The sequence below is a fragment of the Thermobia domestica genome, chromosome 6, assembly GCF_964235325.1.
Source record: "Thermobia domestica chromosome 6, izTheDome1.hap1.1, whole genome shotgun sequence".
Taxonomy (NCBI): Eukaryota; Metazoa; Arthropoda; class Insecta; order Zygentoma; family Lepismatidae; genus Thermobia; species Thermobia domestica.
Window position 1 is genome coordinate 41,987,809 of NC_137459.1, and position 19,580 is coordinate 42,007,388.

General features: G+C 33.9%; 1 protein-coding gene across 3 annotated transcripts in view; it reads left to right on the forward strand.

The window, feature by feature from the left end:
* LOC145687963 (histone H2B-like) overlaps nucleotides 1-19,580 on the forward strand; it is a 154,365-nt gene that overhangs the window by 124,484 nt on the left and 10,301 nt on the right. For 2 of the 3 annotated variants that reach the window (XM_081761570.1, XM_081761571.1), the window contains exons 4-5: nucleotides 406-495; nucleotides 14,102-14,456. In XM_081761570.1, the coding sequence (XP_081617696.1) occupies nucleotides 406-495; nucleotides 14,102-14,456 (445 nt within the window). Of the gene's footprint in view, nucleotides 1-405; nucleotides 496-14,101; nucleotides 14,465-19,580 lie in introns of those variants that run through there. The other variant, XM_081761572.1, reaches the window with a different exon arrangement.

The following is a 19,580-nucleotide window of genomic DNA, read 5'->3' on the forward strand; positions in this document are numbered from 1 at the left end:
CTCAATTTAAATGTATAACAAATGGAATTCTTAAACACAAATTCTTCACAGATTTTGGTGGGAATAGCATCCAGATACGGTATTTGTATGGTAGATAATATTGCTTGAATGCGTACATAGGATACCAAATAAGCATACAGAGTAATCACATTTTGAATTGAAACTAAACTAGATCACGAACATTTTTCAAAGATGATTGTAATAGAAAATTCTCGTAACATCTCTCTGAAAATTCGTAGAGTAGCACACCGTTTAATTTATTGTTATAATGTGTGTGTGTGAGAGAGATAAGGCATTCTGTATAGTTTGACAGTACACTATAGTTTATAAATATAAGTTATGACGCTGAATTTCAAGTAAACTTTCAGTAGTAAATGGTTAAATTATTATTTTATTTGTCCACAGTCTGATGAAGGAAGTGCTGATGGAATCGAAGATTTGGAAGAGGAAACGACTTCTGAGTCAGAATCAGAATGTACGAGTCCTATCAATCCCGTAAGTAGCAAATATCTAATTTCACTATTTTAACAAAAATAGGAACGCTTAGTAAATTTGTCAGAATACACACTTAATATTTTTTTTTAAAAAAAAAGTGTAATTTAATTTACTTGCCGTTTTCTTTAGCCCTCCATCGGCCTAAATGAAATATATTGAAGTACTGTCTAAAAAATAAGTGTCCAGAAGCGATAATTATTTCAATCTAGTGGAATGAGGATTCCTTGGTATAACAGATATTAAACAGCATATTTGGGTTGATCACCTGATGTTTGTTTACACTTTCAAAAAATGTATTAATGTTAATAGTAATCTATATATTAAAATATTAGGTTTATATGTTTGTCGCCAATCCTTTCAACAATGAGATCTCGGAAACCACACGTACTAGAAACGTGCCGTTTTCGCTGGTCGATTCCAAATTTTGTGTAGATTGTCCAGTTCTCATTCAAATTTTCAAAAACTCTGTCATTATTGTTCTATTCAACATTTTAGGAGCCGTTTTGAGCCCATAAGATTAACATTATTGCAGCCTAAACTGCGGTGTTAGGTAACCAGTAGAGAGGTTACGTATGGCGGGTTGACGGACATTGCAGGCACTTTGCTTTGCTTAACCCTTTTACGATCTTATGGTACAATTTGAACCATACGAGTGTTTTCTGGAACTTTGCGTTATAACTCTCCTATTTGAGCTTAGTCGTCCGTTTTTTTTTAAAGTCTAGAGGCGTTGTAGAACACGTTACGTATAGTTTCAAGGCCTTCCTGTGTCTAAGCATAGGAGATGATGACGTCATAACTTAAAAAAAATATATTTTCTTTTGTTAGGCGTATTTTCATTATTTTTTGGCGGACTTACTTTTGCACCTAGAAGATTGAAATTTTGAATAAACATTCAGTCCACCGAGTAGTATTTATTAGATTTTTTTCAGATCTCTGTGTTAAAGCAGGGGGTCCGGAGGTTCTAAAAGTTTAAAAAGGGATATTTTAACCAAAAATTCCTTTCTTTGCGATTTTCCCGCCTCAGATACATGATGAAGACATGTGAATGGTACCGATTGAAAGGCAGTTTTATTCTGAAAAGAGTGATGGACGAACCGTGATTCTAGAATGAATATGGATGTCTCAGGAAATTTTTTACCTGAGATCAGGGTCTTTTGCGCTAATCAGGGGCATTGTAGGGATTATTGATAATATTTTTCCGCCCTTACTATTCAAGATAGAAGCTTGAAACTTGGTGCACGTATTCAGTCTACCGGGTAGTATTTATCAGATTTTTTTAGATTTCTACGTTCACACAAGGCCGTTCCAGAGGTGCCCAAATTGTGACAAAAAATCCCGGAAATTTCCCCTTTCCCCTCAATTTTTCCCTCTCCTGGTATATGGTATGAGAATGTAAGTAGTACCATTTAAAAGCCTGCTCTAGTATGAAGAGAATGAGATATGAACCATGATCCTAGTATAAATAGTGACGATTCAATAGCTGCTTGACTGAAAGTCTAAAAAATACCCTAAAAACCCAAGCTCTTAAAATCTGAATGGCAAAACCTATTGCATACTGGCAACTTCAAAGGCTTCAAGAAACGAAATGAGGCGTATCAGAGGGGTATGGATTTATTAGAAAAAAAATATTTGCACTTGATTTCGTGCTACTTCTTCAAATTTGTTACAAACTCACTCCAACATCTATACATAGCAATTAACCTCCTTTGTGAGTCTCCTATCCTTTACTTATGTAAGTAAGGAGACATACACAGGGGGAAGAAGATTCATGGTTATAACAGAACGATGCTCTGAGTAGACAGCGCAGGTTCAGCTACTCTATATTATAAAATTGAAAGTGACTATGTTTGTGACTGTTAATCTCTTGAACCACCCGACCGATCTCGATCAAATTTTCAATGTAGATAAGGTTCGGGACTGGGATGATTTTTTTCATTTCACTTTGACGGAGCAACGTAGGGAAGGGGATGATGGGGGAGATATACAAAAATCAATAAATATAAAAATAAAAGTGACTATGTTCGTGAATGAATTACTTTTGAACCACCCGATCTATCTCAATCAAATTTTCAACATATTTGAAGTTCAAACCTGGGAAGTTTTTATCATTTCATTTTGACAGTAGATCTTAGGGGAGGAGGAAGAGAGAAGGGTAAATATATGAAAATGAATAAAACTTAACAATTCTTGAAACACCAGATCGATATCGATCAAACTTTGAACATAGATAATGTTTGGGCCTGGAATATTTTCTTCATTTCACTTTTACAGTGCAACGAATGGGAGGAAGAGGGGGAAGGTATATGTCAAAAAAGTAAAAATAAAAGTGACTGTCTTTGTGACTTCATCAAGTTTAAACCAAACGACCGATCTTAAAACCATTTTCAACATAGATGAGGTTCAGACATGAGATGGTTTTTATTATATCACTTTAATGATATAATTTAGGGGCGGGGAGGGGAGGGGAGAAATCTATAAAAAATAGTAATACTTAATAACTCTTGAACCACCCGACCGATCTCGATTAAACTTTCAACATAGATAAGGTTCAGGTCTGGGATGTTTTCCTCATTTCACTTTTACAGTGCAACGAGGGTTAGGGGGAGGAGGAGGAGGAGATATATGTAAAAAAAAAAAAAATAAAAATAAAAATAAAAATAAAAATAAAAATAAAAATAAAAATAAAAGTGACTATCTATATGACTTCACGCTTAAACTACCCGACCGATCTCGATCAAATTTTCAACATAGATGAGGTTCGGGCCTGGAATGGTATTTACTATTCACTTTGACGATAGAACTTATAAAAGGGGGAGATATATAAAACTTAATAACTCCTGAACCACAGACCGATCTTGATCAAACTTTCAACATAGATGAAGTTCGAACATGAGATGATTTTTGTCATATCACTTTGACGATGTGACTTAAAGATATTTACGAATGATCGAAAATGACCAATATTAGTGTCGAATCTATAGTTCTTGAGGTCGCTGAGATGAACAACGACACTTCCGATGCCGTGGCCCGCAACGTAGGGAGGAGAGGGATATATAAAAATCATCGAAAATGACCAATATCAAGGAGCGCTTTAGTAATAGTAAAAAGTGACTGACTAACAAAACATATTAATATATATATATATATATATATATATATATATATATATATATATATATATATATATATATATATTAATTTAACCCAGCGAAGCGGGTAATTGATCCTAGTCTTCACTAAATGTCTCTACAATTGTAAGCATTTTAAGGTTTAAATGGATCGCCCTTCAGAGTTACAAGGATAGTTGTTGTTGATATCCTGGAGACTTTAGTTGTTCTGTATTTTGAATATTGTTCATAGCTAAGTAATTTTTACTATTTCATTTCTTATTAGCATTCCAGTATTATATATATAAACCTTCTGTGGGAGGAAATGACTTCTTATTACAACTAAAAATATAAGAGATGCTATTAAATCCTTAAAGACCAAATCTGCATCTGGCATAGATAGAATACCAGTTTTCATTATAAAAGAAGTGGCTGAGGTAATTTCACCAGTGTTAGCATCCTTGCTTAATTGGAGTTTCAATGAAAATATTTATCCGGAGGCTTGGAAGGTAGTAGCCATAACACCTCTACCCAAAACTAAAGGTGACAAAATCAATGATTATACACCAATTTCTATAATGAATGTTATTCCTAAAATTTTTGAAAAAAAAAAAAAAAAAAATGTACAACTACTTGTATAGCGTTGTCTGTGATTAGTTAGACACAAATCAACATGGGTTTGTAAATGGTAGATCAGTTATTACAAATTTGGCAAGCTTTGTTCATAGTCTCTTTTCTGTTATTTGGTCTGGTGGTTAGACTGGTATGATTTACTTTGATTTTCAAAAGCGTTTGATAAATTCCTTCACTATTTATTAACAAGTAAGCTGTACAAGTACAAATTGTCAAGTCATATAATAAAATGGCTAGATCCATATTTAAGTAACAGGAAATTTAGAGTTAGGTATAATGGCTATACTTCCTCCATTTATAACAAAACATCTGGTGTACCTCAAGGTTCCAATCTTGGCCCCTTGCTGTTTTTACTGTATATAAATGACCTAAGCTGACGACATAATCTTAAATCTTCAAGAAATCAATACTGTTCATGATCAAGTTAAGTTGCAAGAAAATTGAGTTAAGTTTGAGTTAAACGTCTCTTTCAGCAGCGAGGCTATATGGACGGAATCAGGGTAAAAGGTAACAAGTCATTTTTATTCATTTTTCAGGAGAGTCATCTTATTCCCTTTTACCCAGTCTGGATTCCATTGTAGCTTAATTATTCCCTTTTGCACGTCCCTTGTACTTGTTTTTGGTCACGTTTTTCTCATAGGGCTTTTCATACAAAAAAAGCGCCATTTAAAATACTACAACTCTGTGTTAAAAACCGAAAATTGTAAAAAAGTGACTTGTTACCTTTTACCCTGAGTCCGTCCATATGAGATGAGTCCTACTGATTAACGTGGAATTCGAACCAGATGAACTTCAGTCGGAAATCGAACCCTGATCTCCCACGCCAAAGGCGACGTTGCAAGAAAATATTGAAACATTAGTTAAATGGTCAGAGAATATTTTTGTGCCCTTGAATATTGCCAAAACTCAAGGTGTAACTTTTTCAAGGAAAACCAATATTTTGTTTTATAAATATACAATGGTGGGTTGCATGAATTTCGAACTTATGTTATTATTATTTAGGGATACTATTAGGCAACAAATTATTATTCCACAAATATTTGCAAGTAATCACATCTAAAGCCAGAAAAAAAAAAAAAAAAAAACGTAGAAATGCTAAAATAGCTTTGCCGTAATTTTTCAAATATTAATACCTTTAACATTCTCTACATGTGTAACGTGCGTTCTCATTTGGAGTATAGCACAGTAATTTGGAACAATGAAGCCAAGTACTTTGTAAGTGCTATAGAGTCTATTCAGAATAGCTTCCTACCCTGGTTACGATGGAAGTTCAACGATTTCAAAGATATGAGCTTGTCTTGTATATCTAAAGAACTCCACCTGTTATCTTTAACCAATAGGTCTATTTCAGGTCTATTTTCGATCTGATTTTTTTTTTTTTCATTATATTCTTCATGGAAGTTTCTTTATTGAAGTTTGAATGATTTGCTTAGTTTTCAAAACAGTTTAAATTCGATTTCTTGATATTTACTGGTTGAACTTCAGAAAGGTAATTATTGTTGAAAAAAAAGTTAGAAAATAAACTTTGACACGATAGATTATGCAACTCTTCTTAAGTTGAATCTTTATTAACCTCTTTTAATGGGGTGAGAAGCTGTGACTTTTCAGTTCATGAAGTTTTGGAAGTGTTTGGAAATAATGAAATACGGAATTGCAATTTTTTTTGTTGTATTTTCAACAAAACTGAAAATAAAATAGATGGAAACATTTTGTTGCCTCACTCTTTTTCTCCTTATACAGGGTGTGACAAAAATTTGTTACAATGTTTTGTGAATAGACTCTTCACATCAAAATAAGAAAAAAAAAAGTTCATATGGACCTGTGGTCGGAAGTGTAGGGTGCCGAAAACGCGAAAAATAAAAATAACTGAAGGTTCCTAGTTGCACTACTCTATGGCCGATCGTAGTCGGGTCAAGAGATCACTGAGGAACTAGCATGAGAACTATCTAAATATCCATCTTTCAGAACTTTCGGTAGTTGCACAATCATTTTTTAGACAGACTGCTTGGGAGTACTCGATCACTCTTCACTTACCCCTCTAAAAATTAGTGTACAAGTACTGAAGCATTCTTCAACATGGATATTTGGATAGTTCACATACCAGTTTCTCAGTGACCTGACTACGATAGGTCCCATAGTAGTGAAGCTATGAACTTTTAAAGTTCACTTGTTTCATGTTTTCGGCATCCTATAACTCCAAAACTATCCACTTTTGAGCACAAGTCCATATGAACTTTTTTTTCTTATGTAGATCTGAGGGATCTGTTTCCAAAATACTGTCACACACTTTTGTAATACCCTGCATATTTTTATAAATTGTTTTTCATTCTGCCGTATCTTCCTGTTTTATTTATTATCATATTTTCATATTTATTATTTTTATTTTTCATTTATTACTATTTACATATTTATTATCTCTTGCTAAAATTTTATTAACTTTCACTTTTCAATCCATTTCCCTCTACAGCCATGCATATTTCGTTCATATACATTAAATATTTCTTCACTCCTACAGACCTACTCGTCCTATTAGTTCTATCCTGCTCCACTAAGTTTCAGCAAGTTACATTTACCTGATAACCAGGGGCGGACTTTTGTTAAGAGCCAAAGGTGCCGGGACCTACCAATAAATATAGTGAAACATATGCCATTTTATTTTGTGATTACTATGTATTTATAATTATTTTTTGTAATTATTATTGTAAAGTTTATAGAAGGATTAGTGAATTAAGTAAGCTTTCCCTTAGTTTCAAGTGATGAAACGTTATTTTGTACGAATATGACTTCCTTCACGAGTCTTCTCTGTAAAGTAAACAATTCGAACATGACTCGTACTGATTAACATACAATGAGTTTGGTTTCGTAGAAGAGGCGGGGCCAGCATCTGCTGGGTCGGTTCCCTCTGCTTCTCTCGGCATGGAGAAAACATGTGAGCACTGACTCTCTGCGAATTGAACAGCAATGATTGCCACTTGATAGAATCACACTTATTTCCCCTCTGTGTACGTTCTTCCTCATGATATTTGGGCCAGGACGAACCGGCCCGCTGCCAATAGTAAGACGTGCTATATAGCTGTGTATGTGAAAGTTTGATTATTGTGGTAATTCTGAATTCTTTGGGGACGAGAGAGTCTGATTTTTTTTAAAATGAACATAGTGGTTTGTTTATTAAAAATTTCATTTAATCCATTAAATATAGCAGAAGCCTTGAAATTAAATGGTTAGATATTTATCAACCAAATGATTGCACATTTTCTCACCTTAATGGAAAAAAAAGAGAACTTTCTGTAATACATGGTTAAGTAAAAAGTCGTGGTTAACAGTGAGTGAATAGAAGCAAAATCTCTTTTGTTTTTATTGTGTGTTATTTGGTGGGGAACGACTGTGAACAATGGTAGGTTGTAAGTTTCCGTAACATTTAAGTGAAAGAATAAAAAAAAAAAAAAAAAAAAAAAAAACCTTTTGAACCTTTCAAAGTTTATGAAAATCTCACAGCTCAAGCTTAAGATAGTGCTCCAGTAATGTGTGGCAACCAAATGGGTGTACAGAGTCTTCTTCAGAATTCTTTCCTGTATGCCAAGTACGTTCATTGTTAATTTCTTAGGTTGTTTTTCATAAATATTGCTGGATCCAGAACGTATTTCTCTTTATCGCCTAAGTAAAGTGATTGGTTGGGATCAGTCTACAATAAGAGGATTCCTAGTTACTTCAACAAAATAGAACTTCCAGTCTGTTGTTGTAAGTAGTGTTCATGAAAAAAAAATCGTATTTATTGGAATGTTTTGAGAAGAATGAGGAAAAAGAAGCTATCGCAATAATAAGGAAGTTTTTGCTTTTAAAAAAGGAGCTTACTGAACAATCCAGATTTTATTTTTCCTATGAGCTTATGAAACATGATACTTTGTATAACACAATTCAGATGCAGAATGCCAATGCAGTTACCATATGTAGTCAGCTGTTTTTGAAATAAGAAAGAACACGGAAAGTATCAACTTTATAAAGATGAATGTTCTGCTTTCTCAAGGAAAGGATCTGTAGTAAATGCAATAGCAGATGCCAAAGGAGTACGTGACATAGTGATCAAGGAAGTGAAAGGACGATTCCAGTACTCTCATATGTTTAGTAGTTTAGAGATTATTGACGCGAAAAAGGTTGTTTTGTTCAGAGAAAATTCCCAGCCACTTACTTAATACTTTTTTCCAGTTATAGTCCGATTATTTGCCAAGAGAAATTGAAAAAATGACCTGTCAGTGATTTATCGCAATGACACCTCAAAGGTATTCCTTCAATCTGTGATCTGTTCACTTTCTTCATGAAGCATTCCTCCAAAGAATGGTTTTGTGAAGTACACAAAACTACAAATTGCAGTAATTACTCCAGTTTCAAAAGCTGAAGCAGAGCGAAGTATCAGCATTTCAAAAAGAATTAAAACTTTTCTCAAGAATAGTATGTGTTAAAATCGTTGGCTTGTTTGGTCAATTCATAAAGACAAAATTCGTGAAATTTCCAACTTCAACAACAAAGTAATTAAAATGTTTACCAGTCAGACAAATGGACGGGCTCAACTCTTGTATAAGTAACCTGCCATTTACTGAGTTCAATTTTCTATCTCTATTATTAACTATTTAGTGTTTATATTTAGGTCTACATTTTTGGATCAAAATATCCAATATATTTCAGGCAAAAATTTTCTTGTAAGCCTTATAACTCGAGAACTACATATATATGTAGCCAAACCCAAACTATCGCTTAACTAAGTATTATGTGCCTATTCCACAAAAAGTACGAAAATTTGATTAAAGACTCATTTCCATCTTTTTATTATGTATTGTCGTAGTAGCTTTTTTCCCTTGTCATGTTTCTAGTTTCTTTCTTGCTACCTCTATATACGTTACTTATATTTTTCTATCTTTCCTCTTGCCACCTTTATGTCTATTATAATTACGTCTTTATCGATTTATTTTCTCAATTCGTAGTTCAACTTTCCTTACAGTATTTTGCGTTCTTCAATGCACCATTGTTTCCATACTTTCCCTAGTTTTTTTAAAAAGTTTCTTCTATAACCCATTGTTCTTAGCTGTGCTATCTTCATGATACCGTACATATACTCCCAAAGTTCAAAATGCACCTACAACTAGTTAGTTTGTGTATCTACTTACCATCAACTCATCTACTTTGCTTCGAAATTTCTAATCTGCTCCTACTTCCTCATTTTCAACTTTTCAGTATCTAACTTTTGTCTCGTACTTTTGTTCCTAGGTATATTTTCAGTGAGTTCCACGTCAGTCAGCAAAAGACTGTGACCTGGCAACTTTGGCATTTTATTTCTTACTATTGAAATTCACCATTATTGTCTCAATATAGGAATTATATGCTTTAATTATTATTAAGTGTTCTGCCTCTCGGCAGGTCCTGGGACTTATGAGGTTTTTCTTCTCTTTTTCAATTTTAGATTTAGGCCTGAAAATATTTCTTCCTCGTTGTTCGATCTTCAGCTTCCTCTTTTAACTCCTAATATTTTCTTCTGTTTCTACAATCATCGATCGTTTGTGTTCATTTTTATTCCTCGCTTTCCTTCCATCTTTCCTTCTATGGTGGTATGAAGAAGACAATTTCTTTGCAAAATCTGTCCAATCCAATTTGCTTTCCTACGAAGGATGATAGCTAGAAGTGTCCTTAGCTCTTCTTCTCTCCTATCTGTTTTAAAACATCTTCGTTTGTTGCTCTCTCTCTGTCCATTTTATCTTCTCCAACACCACATTTTCAAGTTCTCTCAATATTTCTTCTCCAACTTCCGTAATGTGAAAGTCTTTGAAACATACAGTCCAATAAGCCATATATAGCACTTGACCAGGTCAACTCGTGACAGCTCATCATTGTTTGGAAGGATAATCGACGTGGATAACTCATCGAATGTCATAGTGATCAGTGAATAGAGTTAAATCTTTACAAGATTATGATCGAGGGCAGAAACACAAATCTGTGTTCAACATTTGAGAGGGATGGGTAAGACCATTCCCATATATATATATATATATATATTTATGATGTTCAAAATACTATGAAGTTTTTATGAAGTTGAGAAACAATGCTATTGAGGATCAGGGTAGCATAGTTGTCTTCAACATTGGGAGGCGGGCAGTTTTTGATTCTTATTCTTGGGAGAGGTGAGGAGGGGAGGATGAGACTCATATTACGGTAGATGAATCTGTTATATATTATACAGCAAGGCACATAAATTTCATCTCACTTTCCTTTGTGGCAGTCGAACACAAATCATCACATTTGTCAAATAAATAAATAAATAAATAAATAAATAAATAAAATAAAAATAAAAATCGTTTTATTGGGGGAAGGAGCAGTCTCTCAGTTCGAAGCTTGGGGGGACATGTCCCCGTCATCCCTCTGGGATTTGCGCCAGTGATCGAGAGAAATATTAAGGAGAAAGGAAAATGCAAAAATGTAGGTATTGATGAAACTGTTTAACCTGAAATAGTTTAATTTTGAGATGATCGTTTAGGGCCATTCCATGCGAAACTGTTCCCGAAACCAAATTTTCAAAAACTGTCAAAACCAGTGCATTTTTACATATATATGATGTAAATATAACGAAATGTACTTTGTCACAATGAAAAAAAAAACTTATTTACACTTAGAATTCACGTAAAACTAAGTCTAAATTATGAATTTGTAACGTCAGCTGAGAGGAATTTTTTTTAATTCTTGTTATCGGTAACATTTTATGGTATATTGTGGATGTTTGGCTGTAGTAACTTTGAGCTGTTCAACATGCTTCTTTTTTCTACAAACTGCAGTTTAAAAAGTGTTTACAGGATAAAAAATTGTTTATAATATCATTAAAGATATAAACGTCACCTTGAATGTTCTGCCCGTGACAGAAAACTAACAAAAGTTGTTGTGCTGAATTACTAAATTTGAGAGTGTGGTTCGTACGTAGTAGAAGTATCAATTTGCACGTGCGTTTCACATTTACAAAATTTTGGACTAATGTCAATAATATATTTCCATTTATTTCAATTTAAAAACTTGTCCCGCCCGTGATACTAGGCATGCCATTGGTGGGATCGGTTATTCATGATAGAAAATGATTCCATGTGTACTAAAATAACGTTTTATAACCATGAACATTACTTATTTAAATAAAGGATTATCTATTACTGTCAGTATGTTTTAACTTAAAATAAGTGTCATATAAATATTAGCGTTACCTTTTTGTTGGTTTCAAAGGAGCAGTGGATGGGATTGGAGTACATACAAAAAGGCCAGTATAGAAATTTGTGAAACAAAAGAAAGTAATTGTAGAATGTGCTGCTAATTTCGTAGCAGCTTTAGGCTCTTCGTTTCAAAATACATGTTTTACTAATATCATCAGCAGAAATTGAAGGAAACAAAGACGTTTTGAATAGACGATGGAAAAATGCTCTGTCAATTGAATGTTTCCAATCAAAACACTTCTTTCTGCGATTTGACAGTGAATATTTGATCCTTCGTCGAACTTTTAAATCAGAGTTTCGTCCGTGTAAAATCTTAAAATTCCTAACAGACGTCTATTTTGATTCTGAAAATGATAATTCCGAAAGTTATGAAGCTATCCTGAGTGACAACTTAGGTTTGGATGGTAATAAGGCTTGTGTTATGCCATAGCTATTGAAGATATAACACAAGGAACATTTTTGTTGGTGGATTTTTTCTTTAGTGGACAGAAAAAGAGAACACACAGACATGCAACTATCGCACAAAGCCCAGTGGAAGAGGACGAAGAAGTCAAGGTAAATTGTATAAAGACCGTCAGCGATTGCGGTAAAATTTTCAGGACTGTTGAAGAAGATGTATCTTACGTCAATTTCGATCAAATAATCTTCGTGATACCAGCAGTGCCGTGCCGAGGTGGGGGCGAGTGGGGCGATGTCACTGTGCGTCGAAATAAAGATCACGGAGATTCGGGAAGAAAATATATATATATATAATGGAAGGAGAAAAGTATTAAAAAGTGCTGAAAATCAAGGAAAAGCAGAGTTTATTTTGGAAATTTTATACGCTGCACGCCAACCATGGTGGCGCTTTGCGGCTGGTCTGTCGAACTCACTCATATTTATCGGGGTGCCGTCGTATACTCTCGCTTCGGGCGCTGATTTTTCCCGACACGGCACTGGATACCAGCACCTATTTTATATACTGTTAGACACAGTGTTTTGTACAAATTTCCCTACAAGGTGGGTGTAAATGGGTAGCCAAAACATTTCCTAAAGGGTAGGTGGTGAAAAATAATTGTACTATAAATACATATTATTATTTTTGCGTGATAAAAGCGAGCCTCAGCTAAAGTAAATAGAATTATTTGTGTACAATGCTACAACAGAACAGCAAAAATTTACTTATTTTCGATTTTATTTCAGTTTTGAAATCATTCTTATTGAGATTTTGTGTGTTAATTCACACGGTGTCCTGCCCGTGACACAGTAAAATTTAGTTTTTCTTTTTTTTAAATTAATACACATATTTGGCAAATTTCTCTTATCTGAAGTTTTTTGGAAAATTTCATCTTTTATACATTTCCTTTTAAATAAAAAATATTTTGAGTTAAGAATTCACAGAGTTTTGTACCATTCACTTGAGGTGTCAAAAGTCACTTCTCTTTTTTGTCCCAGCCCGTGACAGACGTTTAGCAATTATTATTTTCTACTCTAAACAGAAAAAAAAAATACTGAGAACATCAGCTACATATACTCCTACGTCTGTACTGCTCATATATCGTACATTTGCAGAATTTATATTGTATTTTTAGAAAGATACAACTTTAAAGCATTAAAAATGTAGTGTAAATGTCCTTCCCGTGATGATGAAATGTTCCTTTAAGATTTCATGATTAGTAAGTACATCTCTTTGCAGATAACTATTTTGAATTGTTAGAATGCTTGTTTTCGCAACAATCAATGTATTTGGAAGTTTAATTTTCGGATCAAAAGATCCAATACATTTCAATCAAAAATTTTGTAGTACGCCTTAATATCTGGAGAACTACAAATAGTGTAGCCAAACTCAAATTATCACATAAAACAGTATGATGTTCTTATTTCATAGAATATACGAAAACTAGATTTAAGGGCCGTTCAAAAATTGTGTGGCCCCTGTTTCAAAAATTCATCAAAAGATCCATTATATTTTAATCAAAAATTTTCTTGTAGGTCTTGCATCTAGAGAACTACACATACTGTAGTCAAACCGAAACTAACAGTTAACTCAGTATGATGTGCTTATTCTGTAAAAGATACGAAAACTCGATTTAGGGACCGTTCAAAAATGTTGTGACCCCTGATCCAAGATCGCAATCTTTTGATCCATGTTGGATCATTTTCCTAAAATTCTTCTTAGAAATATTTGTTAAGACTTAATTTATTTATTTGAATAACCATTTATTAAGAAATTCAAGCTAATCAAAAAAAAAAAAGTTTGATTTCATCTACTTATTAGGAAAAGAAAAAAGAAAAAAAAAGAAAATTTATCCGATTTTATTCAAAAACTCAACTCGTTAGTAGTGAAGAAGCATGTCTTACCGCCGGATGTAGCAATAGGGTAAAATTACTTATTACTATCGGTTTTTCTTTCCTCAAGCTATGTTCTTATTTAATTTTTATAAGTATTTTTTAAATTACATTCTAAATGATATTAATTAAAAAGTATTTGTTGCTATTCCACAAGCCTGGTAATTGAAATTTCCCTCTTTGAGATTGGTTGTCATTTATTTATTTATTTATTTATTTATTTATTTATTTATTTATTTATTATTTATGCGTTTATTTATTTATATATTATATTATTTGTTTGTTTGTTTGTTTGTTTTATAGAAAGAAACTAGCGTAAAGGCAGCAAAGAAGGTTGGCAAAACCCAGAAGATTCGTAAGGAAGGCAAGAACAACAAAAAGAGGGATAGTAAGAATTATTCCATTTACCTGCGTAGAGTTTTGAAACAAGTTCAACCGGGCATTGGCATATCGAACAAAGCTATGAATGTGATGAACAACTTTGTAAACGATATGTTTGAACGCATATGTACTGAGGCCTCTTCTCTAGTCCATAAAAATAACCGGAAGACTCTGGAAACTCGAGATATTCAAACTGCTGCACGGCTTGTTTTACCTGCTGAACTTGCCAAGGACGCTGTTAATGCCGGCCTCAAAGCAGTTACCAAGTACAATAAATGTAAGTAAAAGTTTTTCTTTTCAACGTATTTTATTTCAGTGCAATTCATCCAAAAATGCCAATAAAGAAGGACTATTCTTCATTTCAGTGCAATTTCTTCAAAAATGCCAATAAAGAAGGACTATTCTTCATTTCAGTGCAATTTCTTCAAAAATGCCAATAAAGAAGGACTATTTTTAACGGAATTCAACCATTTTTATTGATAAAAACAAACAATATACTTTACGCGTTGTCATATTAGACAAGCTTTTTTAAGATGCTTCTAATTTTTTCTCACTGTCTGCTCACCTTTTTCCGGGCTGTGGGAGGATATCTTCCTTGTAATATTGTTTGATTCATATTTGAATTGGATTCTTGGGAAGAAGCTTTCCTAGTCGTATATCTTATTATTGGACAGCGAAACAAACAAGAAAGATCTTCTTCTTCTTCTTCTTCTTCTACTACTACTACTACTACTACTACTACTACTACTACTACTGCTACTACTACTACTACTACTACTACTACTACTACTACTACTAATAATAATAATAATAATAATAATAATAATAATAATAATAATAATATTGCCGCATAATGGCTCCCACAGACTATCTAAAAAGACATAACAATGTTGGAAAAAGCATTCACCACTTTTTGGCACATAACATGGAATTAATTGCCGATACCAAGCCATACTATAGATACCAGCCAAGTCTAGTACTTGAAAACGACAAGTGCAAACTCTACTGGGATCGAAAAATAAGAGCGGATGTCACCGTACCTACAAACAGACCCGACATCACTATTATCATTAAAATGGACCAAGAAGTAACCCACACAGATGTAACAATATCACTGACTCATAACATACGTACAACATTCAGTACAAAAATATGCAAATATAAAGGCCTGGCAGAGGAAATCAAGAAGCTATGGAAATGTCAAGAAAGTTACCGTGAGACCAATCATTAGCTCAGCTACTGTGATACAACTTAAACTGATAAACGCAATAACAAACCTACAAAAATCAGTAATACTAGACACCTGTCATATGGTCAGGAAGTTCTTTGGAGAACTTTTCAAACAGTCAACACTTGCCAGAGACAACCGTCATATTATTGAGCTGAAACCGGCTTAAACCGAGATACAGCAATAATAATAATAATAATAATAATAATAATAATAATAATAATAATAATAATAATAATAATAATAATAATAATAATAATAATAGTAATAATAACTATACTGTGTGTGGTTATGATGTTGTATCTATATAAATAAAAAAAAGAATGAAACGATGTATGACGTCATCTTCTCCTAGATCGCTGCACTAACTTCAATGATTTTTGGTACATGATTGGATCCTGACGTAACTTAGATTTTTATGACATTTCCGCGAAAGGCAGGGAAGAGGGCATAAAATAATCGAAAACGGCCCATATTAAAATCTAATTCAAAGTTTACGAGATCGCTGAGGTAAATTGTGACAATCTCAAAAGTAAAAAATTCTTCCCCCATTTGCATTAGAAGGGGAGGGGAGGGGGTGGAAATGGGTTAAATATATATTATATGACATCACCGTCTCCTTTAGCCTAGCCGGTATAATTGTGGGACGTAAAATTTAAAGATTTCATTTCATTTCATTTCAAACGCTGAGCAAGGCTATGTGATAAATGTATAAAACACACAATAACTGTGTCTTCATCAGACTTTCACTCCTGGCTACTTGGAAGTTGGTTACCTCTTATGAAGGCACGAGACAAGGTGATAAATTGGAATTCAGGATTCGTGATAAATAAAGGATGGGAGAAGATTCTACTTAAAGAAGAAAAAAGGAAAAGAAAAGGAAGAAGAAAGAAAGATAACAAATTAATAAGGGAACATAATAAGGGATAATTAGAGGGCAAGACTGTATCCAGCAAAAACGTATATATTTAATTGGATAAGTGCGCAGTTGTACAGATGAAAGTGAATAATCAAACGAAAGGGCGGAATCCAATTAAAAGTTGATCTCCGGGAAGTATATAAGAAGTGATCAACTTCCAAGTAGCCAGAAGGTGTGGAAGTTTGCTGAAGACACAGTTATTGTGTTGAAACTGTTACGTGATTGTGTGTTTTATATATTTATCACATAGCCTTGCTCAGCGTGTTGTTGAGTTTAGTTTGACTAATTCCATCAAACGGAAAGAGCTTTTGAATTGAAATGAAATTAAATCTTTAAATCTTACGTCCCACGGTTATTCCGTCTAGGCTAAATGAGACGGTGATGATGAGAAATGAATGAAATGGTGGAATGAAGAAAGTGGGAGGAAACGGGAGAACCCCGAGGAAACTCACGCACACAGTGTTTGTCCACCACAAAGCTCACCTGGCGCGAGCTGGGATCGAACCAACAATCCTATGCACCAGAGGTGAACGCTCTACCACTGAGCCACCGCGGCCCCGGAAATAACTTTCGTCACTTACTGTACTCCACTCGTGGATCCAAGATTCGTACACTGCCAAACTTCTCTACAGCTCCCTTCCCTCTTTAAATCTTTCTCTATCTTGCTGCTTTGAGCATAAAGGCGTGCTCTGGTGTCATACTTTGACCAGTTGACATTAGAAGCCATTTATGAATTCTGTTTCAAGCACAAATCTTACAGAGTATTTCCTTCTCACTCCCATTCAATGTTTTTTTTACACAAATGCTCTGCTTCTCTCAGTTACGCAACATTAGCTCCACGAACTAATTTGTTTAAGTGACCTTACCGGAATTTATTTCTGACATAAATACAGCGATACCTGAAATTGGTATGGATATAGGTTCTTGACTAGTTTACTATGCTCATCGTATAAACCTTCTGAAATGATATTTTATACTTTAGTTTAGCGTTCTAATTATATAGAAAGCAGTCATAAGTAATTGCCCTTGCGTATTACTTTACTCTAAGAACATTTGGATTTCAACAAGCGACAAATTTTTGTCCTGTAGAAGATAAACATGTGCCGAATGAAATGAAAAAGAAAGTCTAAAGTTTATTTCAAAGAAAACTCCATGTCATTTCTTGATTTGGAAGTGGTATACAAAATGTGTTCAAATAAAAAGGAGTTCTGTTATGGAATAAAAGAGAGAGGAAAAGATTCAACGAATATGACTTTTAGCAATGCACAACAAGGATTTTTTTCTCTTGTTTACAACAAGAGGCCGAACGCGGACTTTCAAAGAGGTACTAACCCGAATGTGTACATATTACCGTTAAATATAGACGGGTACAATTGAATGCTGCTTGAGTGGGCTACAATTTCACGGTATTCTGTTTCTTCTTATTATCTTACCAGCACATATTACTACCAGAAATTATGTGGGTATTTTAGGCGACTAGGTGCATTTTATGATACGGATGTTGCTCTTTGAGAACGGTACAGTTCCCAAGGATGACAACAAGCCAATACACACACAGACCTGTTTGGCGTAGCCAGGGCCGTCGCGTGGATTGTAAGCTCCCGGGGCGAGAATTTCAAGGCGCCCCCCTTCCTACTTTAGAGTGTTATGACAAACAACCAGAGTTTATTCTGTACTTCTAGATTCAAATATGGAATATAACATTATAATGTAAGATAAAAGAAGTTGGTATTATGTCAATTTTTAAAATTGAATGGCTTTTGTAATTAAAACATAAAAGTAAATGAAAACAGGTTTTGAATTATTGAAATCGAGACAAACAACGATACGAATATTAAATTCCAAGATTAAAAAAATCTCTTCTTACAGAGGGCTGGAGAGAATTCCAGTTCAATAATCCTAGGCAATGTTTTACATTACTGGTAATTTTCAAGTTCAATACTCTATCGGGAGTCCCTCAAGGATCTAATCTAGGCCCCCTCTCCTTTCTTCTTGTTATTAGTAATATTCCTCTGTGTATTAAAACTTCCCAAGGTCTTCTTTTTGCCGACAGTCTCAAATTATACTCTGAAGAAAGTTTAATTGAAAATTGCGTGAAACTTTAATGGGATCTACAAAGAGTTCAAATATGGTGTAATAAGAAGAAATTAGTCTTGAATGTGTCCAAATGTAAATCTGTATCTTTCACGACAAAAGAAAACGCAATTAACTTTACTTACACAATAAGTGGCACTTCCTTGTCTACCCCAAATACTATCGAAGATTTATTAGTTATATTTGATAGCAAATTAACCTTTGCTCAACACATTGACGCGATAATGAGTAGTGCATATATAAACCTAAGTTTACTTTATAGGATAGGACAGGATTTCTATAAAGAATCAACATTTATAAGGTTATATTTTTCGCATGTGAGATCAAAATTAGAATATTGTTGTACTGTTTGGACACCAAATGTCACTAAATACTCTGATGCAATAGAAAATATAAACTTTAAATTTTTAAAAACGCTTGCATACAAGAAAACCGGTTTCTACCCAAAGTACGTCCTCTATGAAGACATAGTAACGAATTTTAGTTTTCAAACATTAGGAAAAAGGAGATGGGTGTTTGATCTGTTGCTCTTACATAAATTATTAAACGGTAAAATTGACTGTCCAGAATTAGTTTCACAAGTATTGTTACGTGTCCAAATTGTAAGACTAGAACAGCAAACACTGGGATATTCTGTTGTAGAAAAGCAAGAACTATTAAAATATCTGAATTAACATTAATTTTAGAAGAAATCATTTACCAACATGATGTGAATTCCTTGAATTTTGTTGATTTGTCGTCCCGGCGTCCCCTCAGGTCGCGGCGAACGGGGATATCGCCCCGGTCGCCTCGCCCACGCGACGGCCCTGGGCGTAGCTTGATAAATATCAGAATGTACTCCAACATTTCCCTGGCCAGCTCAATCCCCATACTTGTACATTAATGAGTATTTTAGGGTAGCGAGTTCAGCACAGATTTCTTTCTCCATCGTCAGTTACACAACTATGCATTTGCTATCTACGTTACGTACATTTGCTAAATGATTATTTAATACACTTGGTGGGTTACTATTAACAAGAACTCCATCACTTTGTAACGATATACCACTTACAATGTTAGTAAGTGTAACATACGAGTATATATATCTTTTGCTACATCATTTCTGAGTTTCTTATGATCTTCACCGATCTTGGCATTGTTTTAGATTTTTTATATTCTTT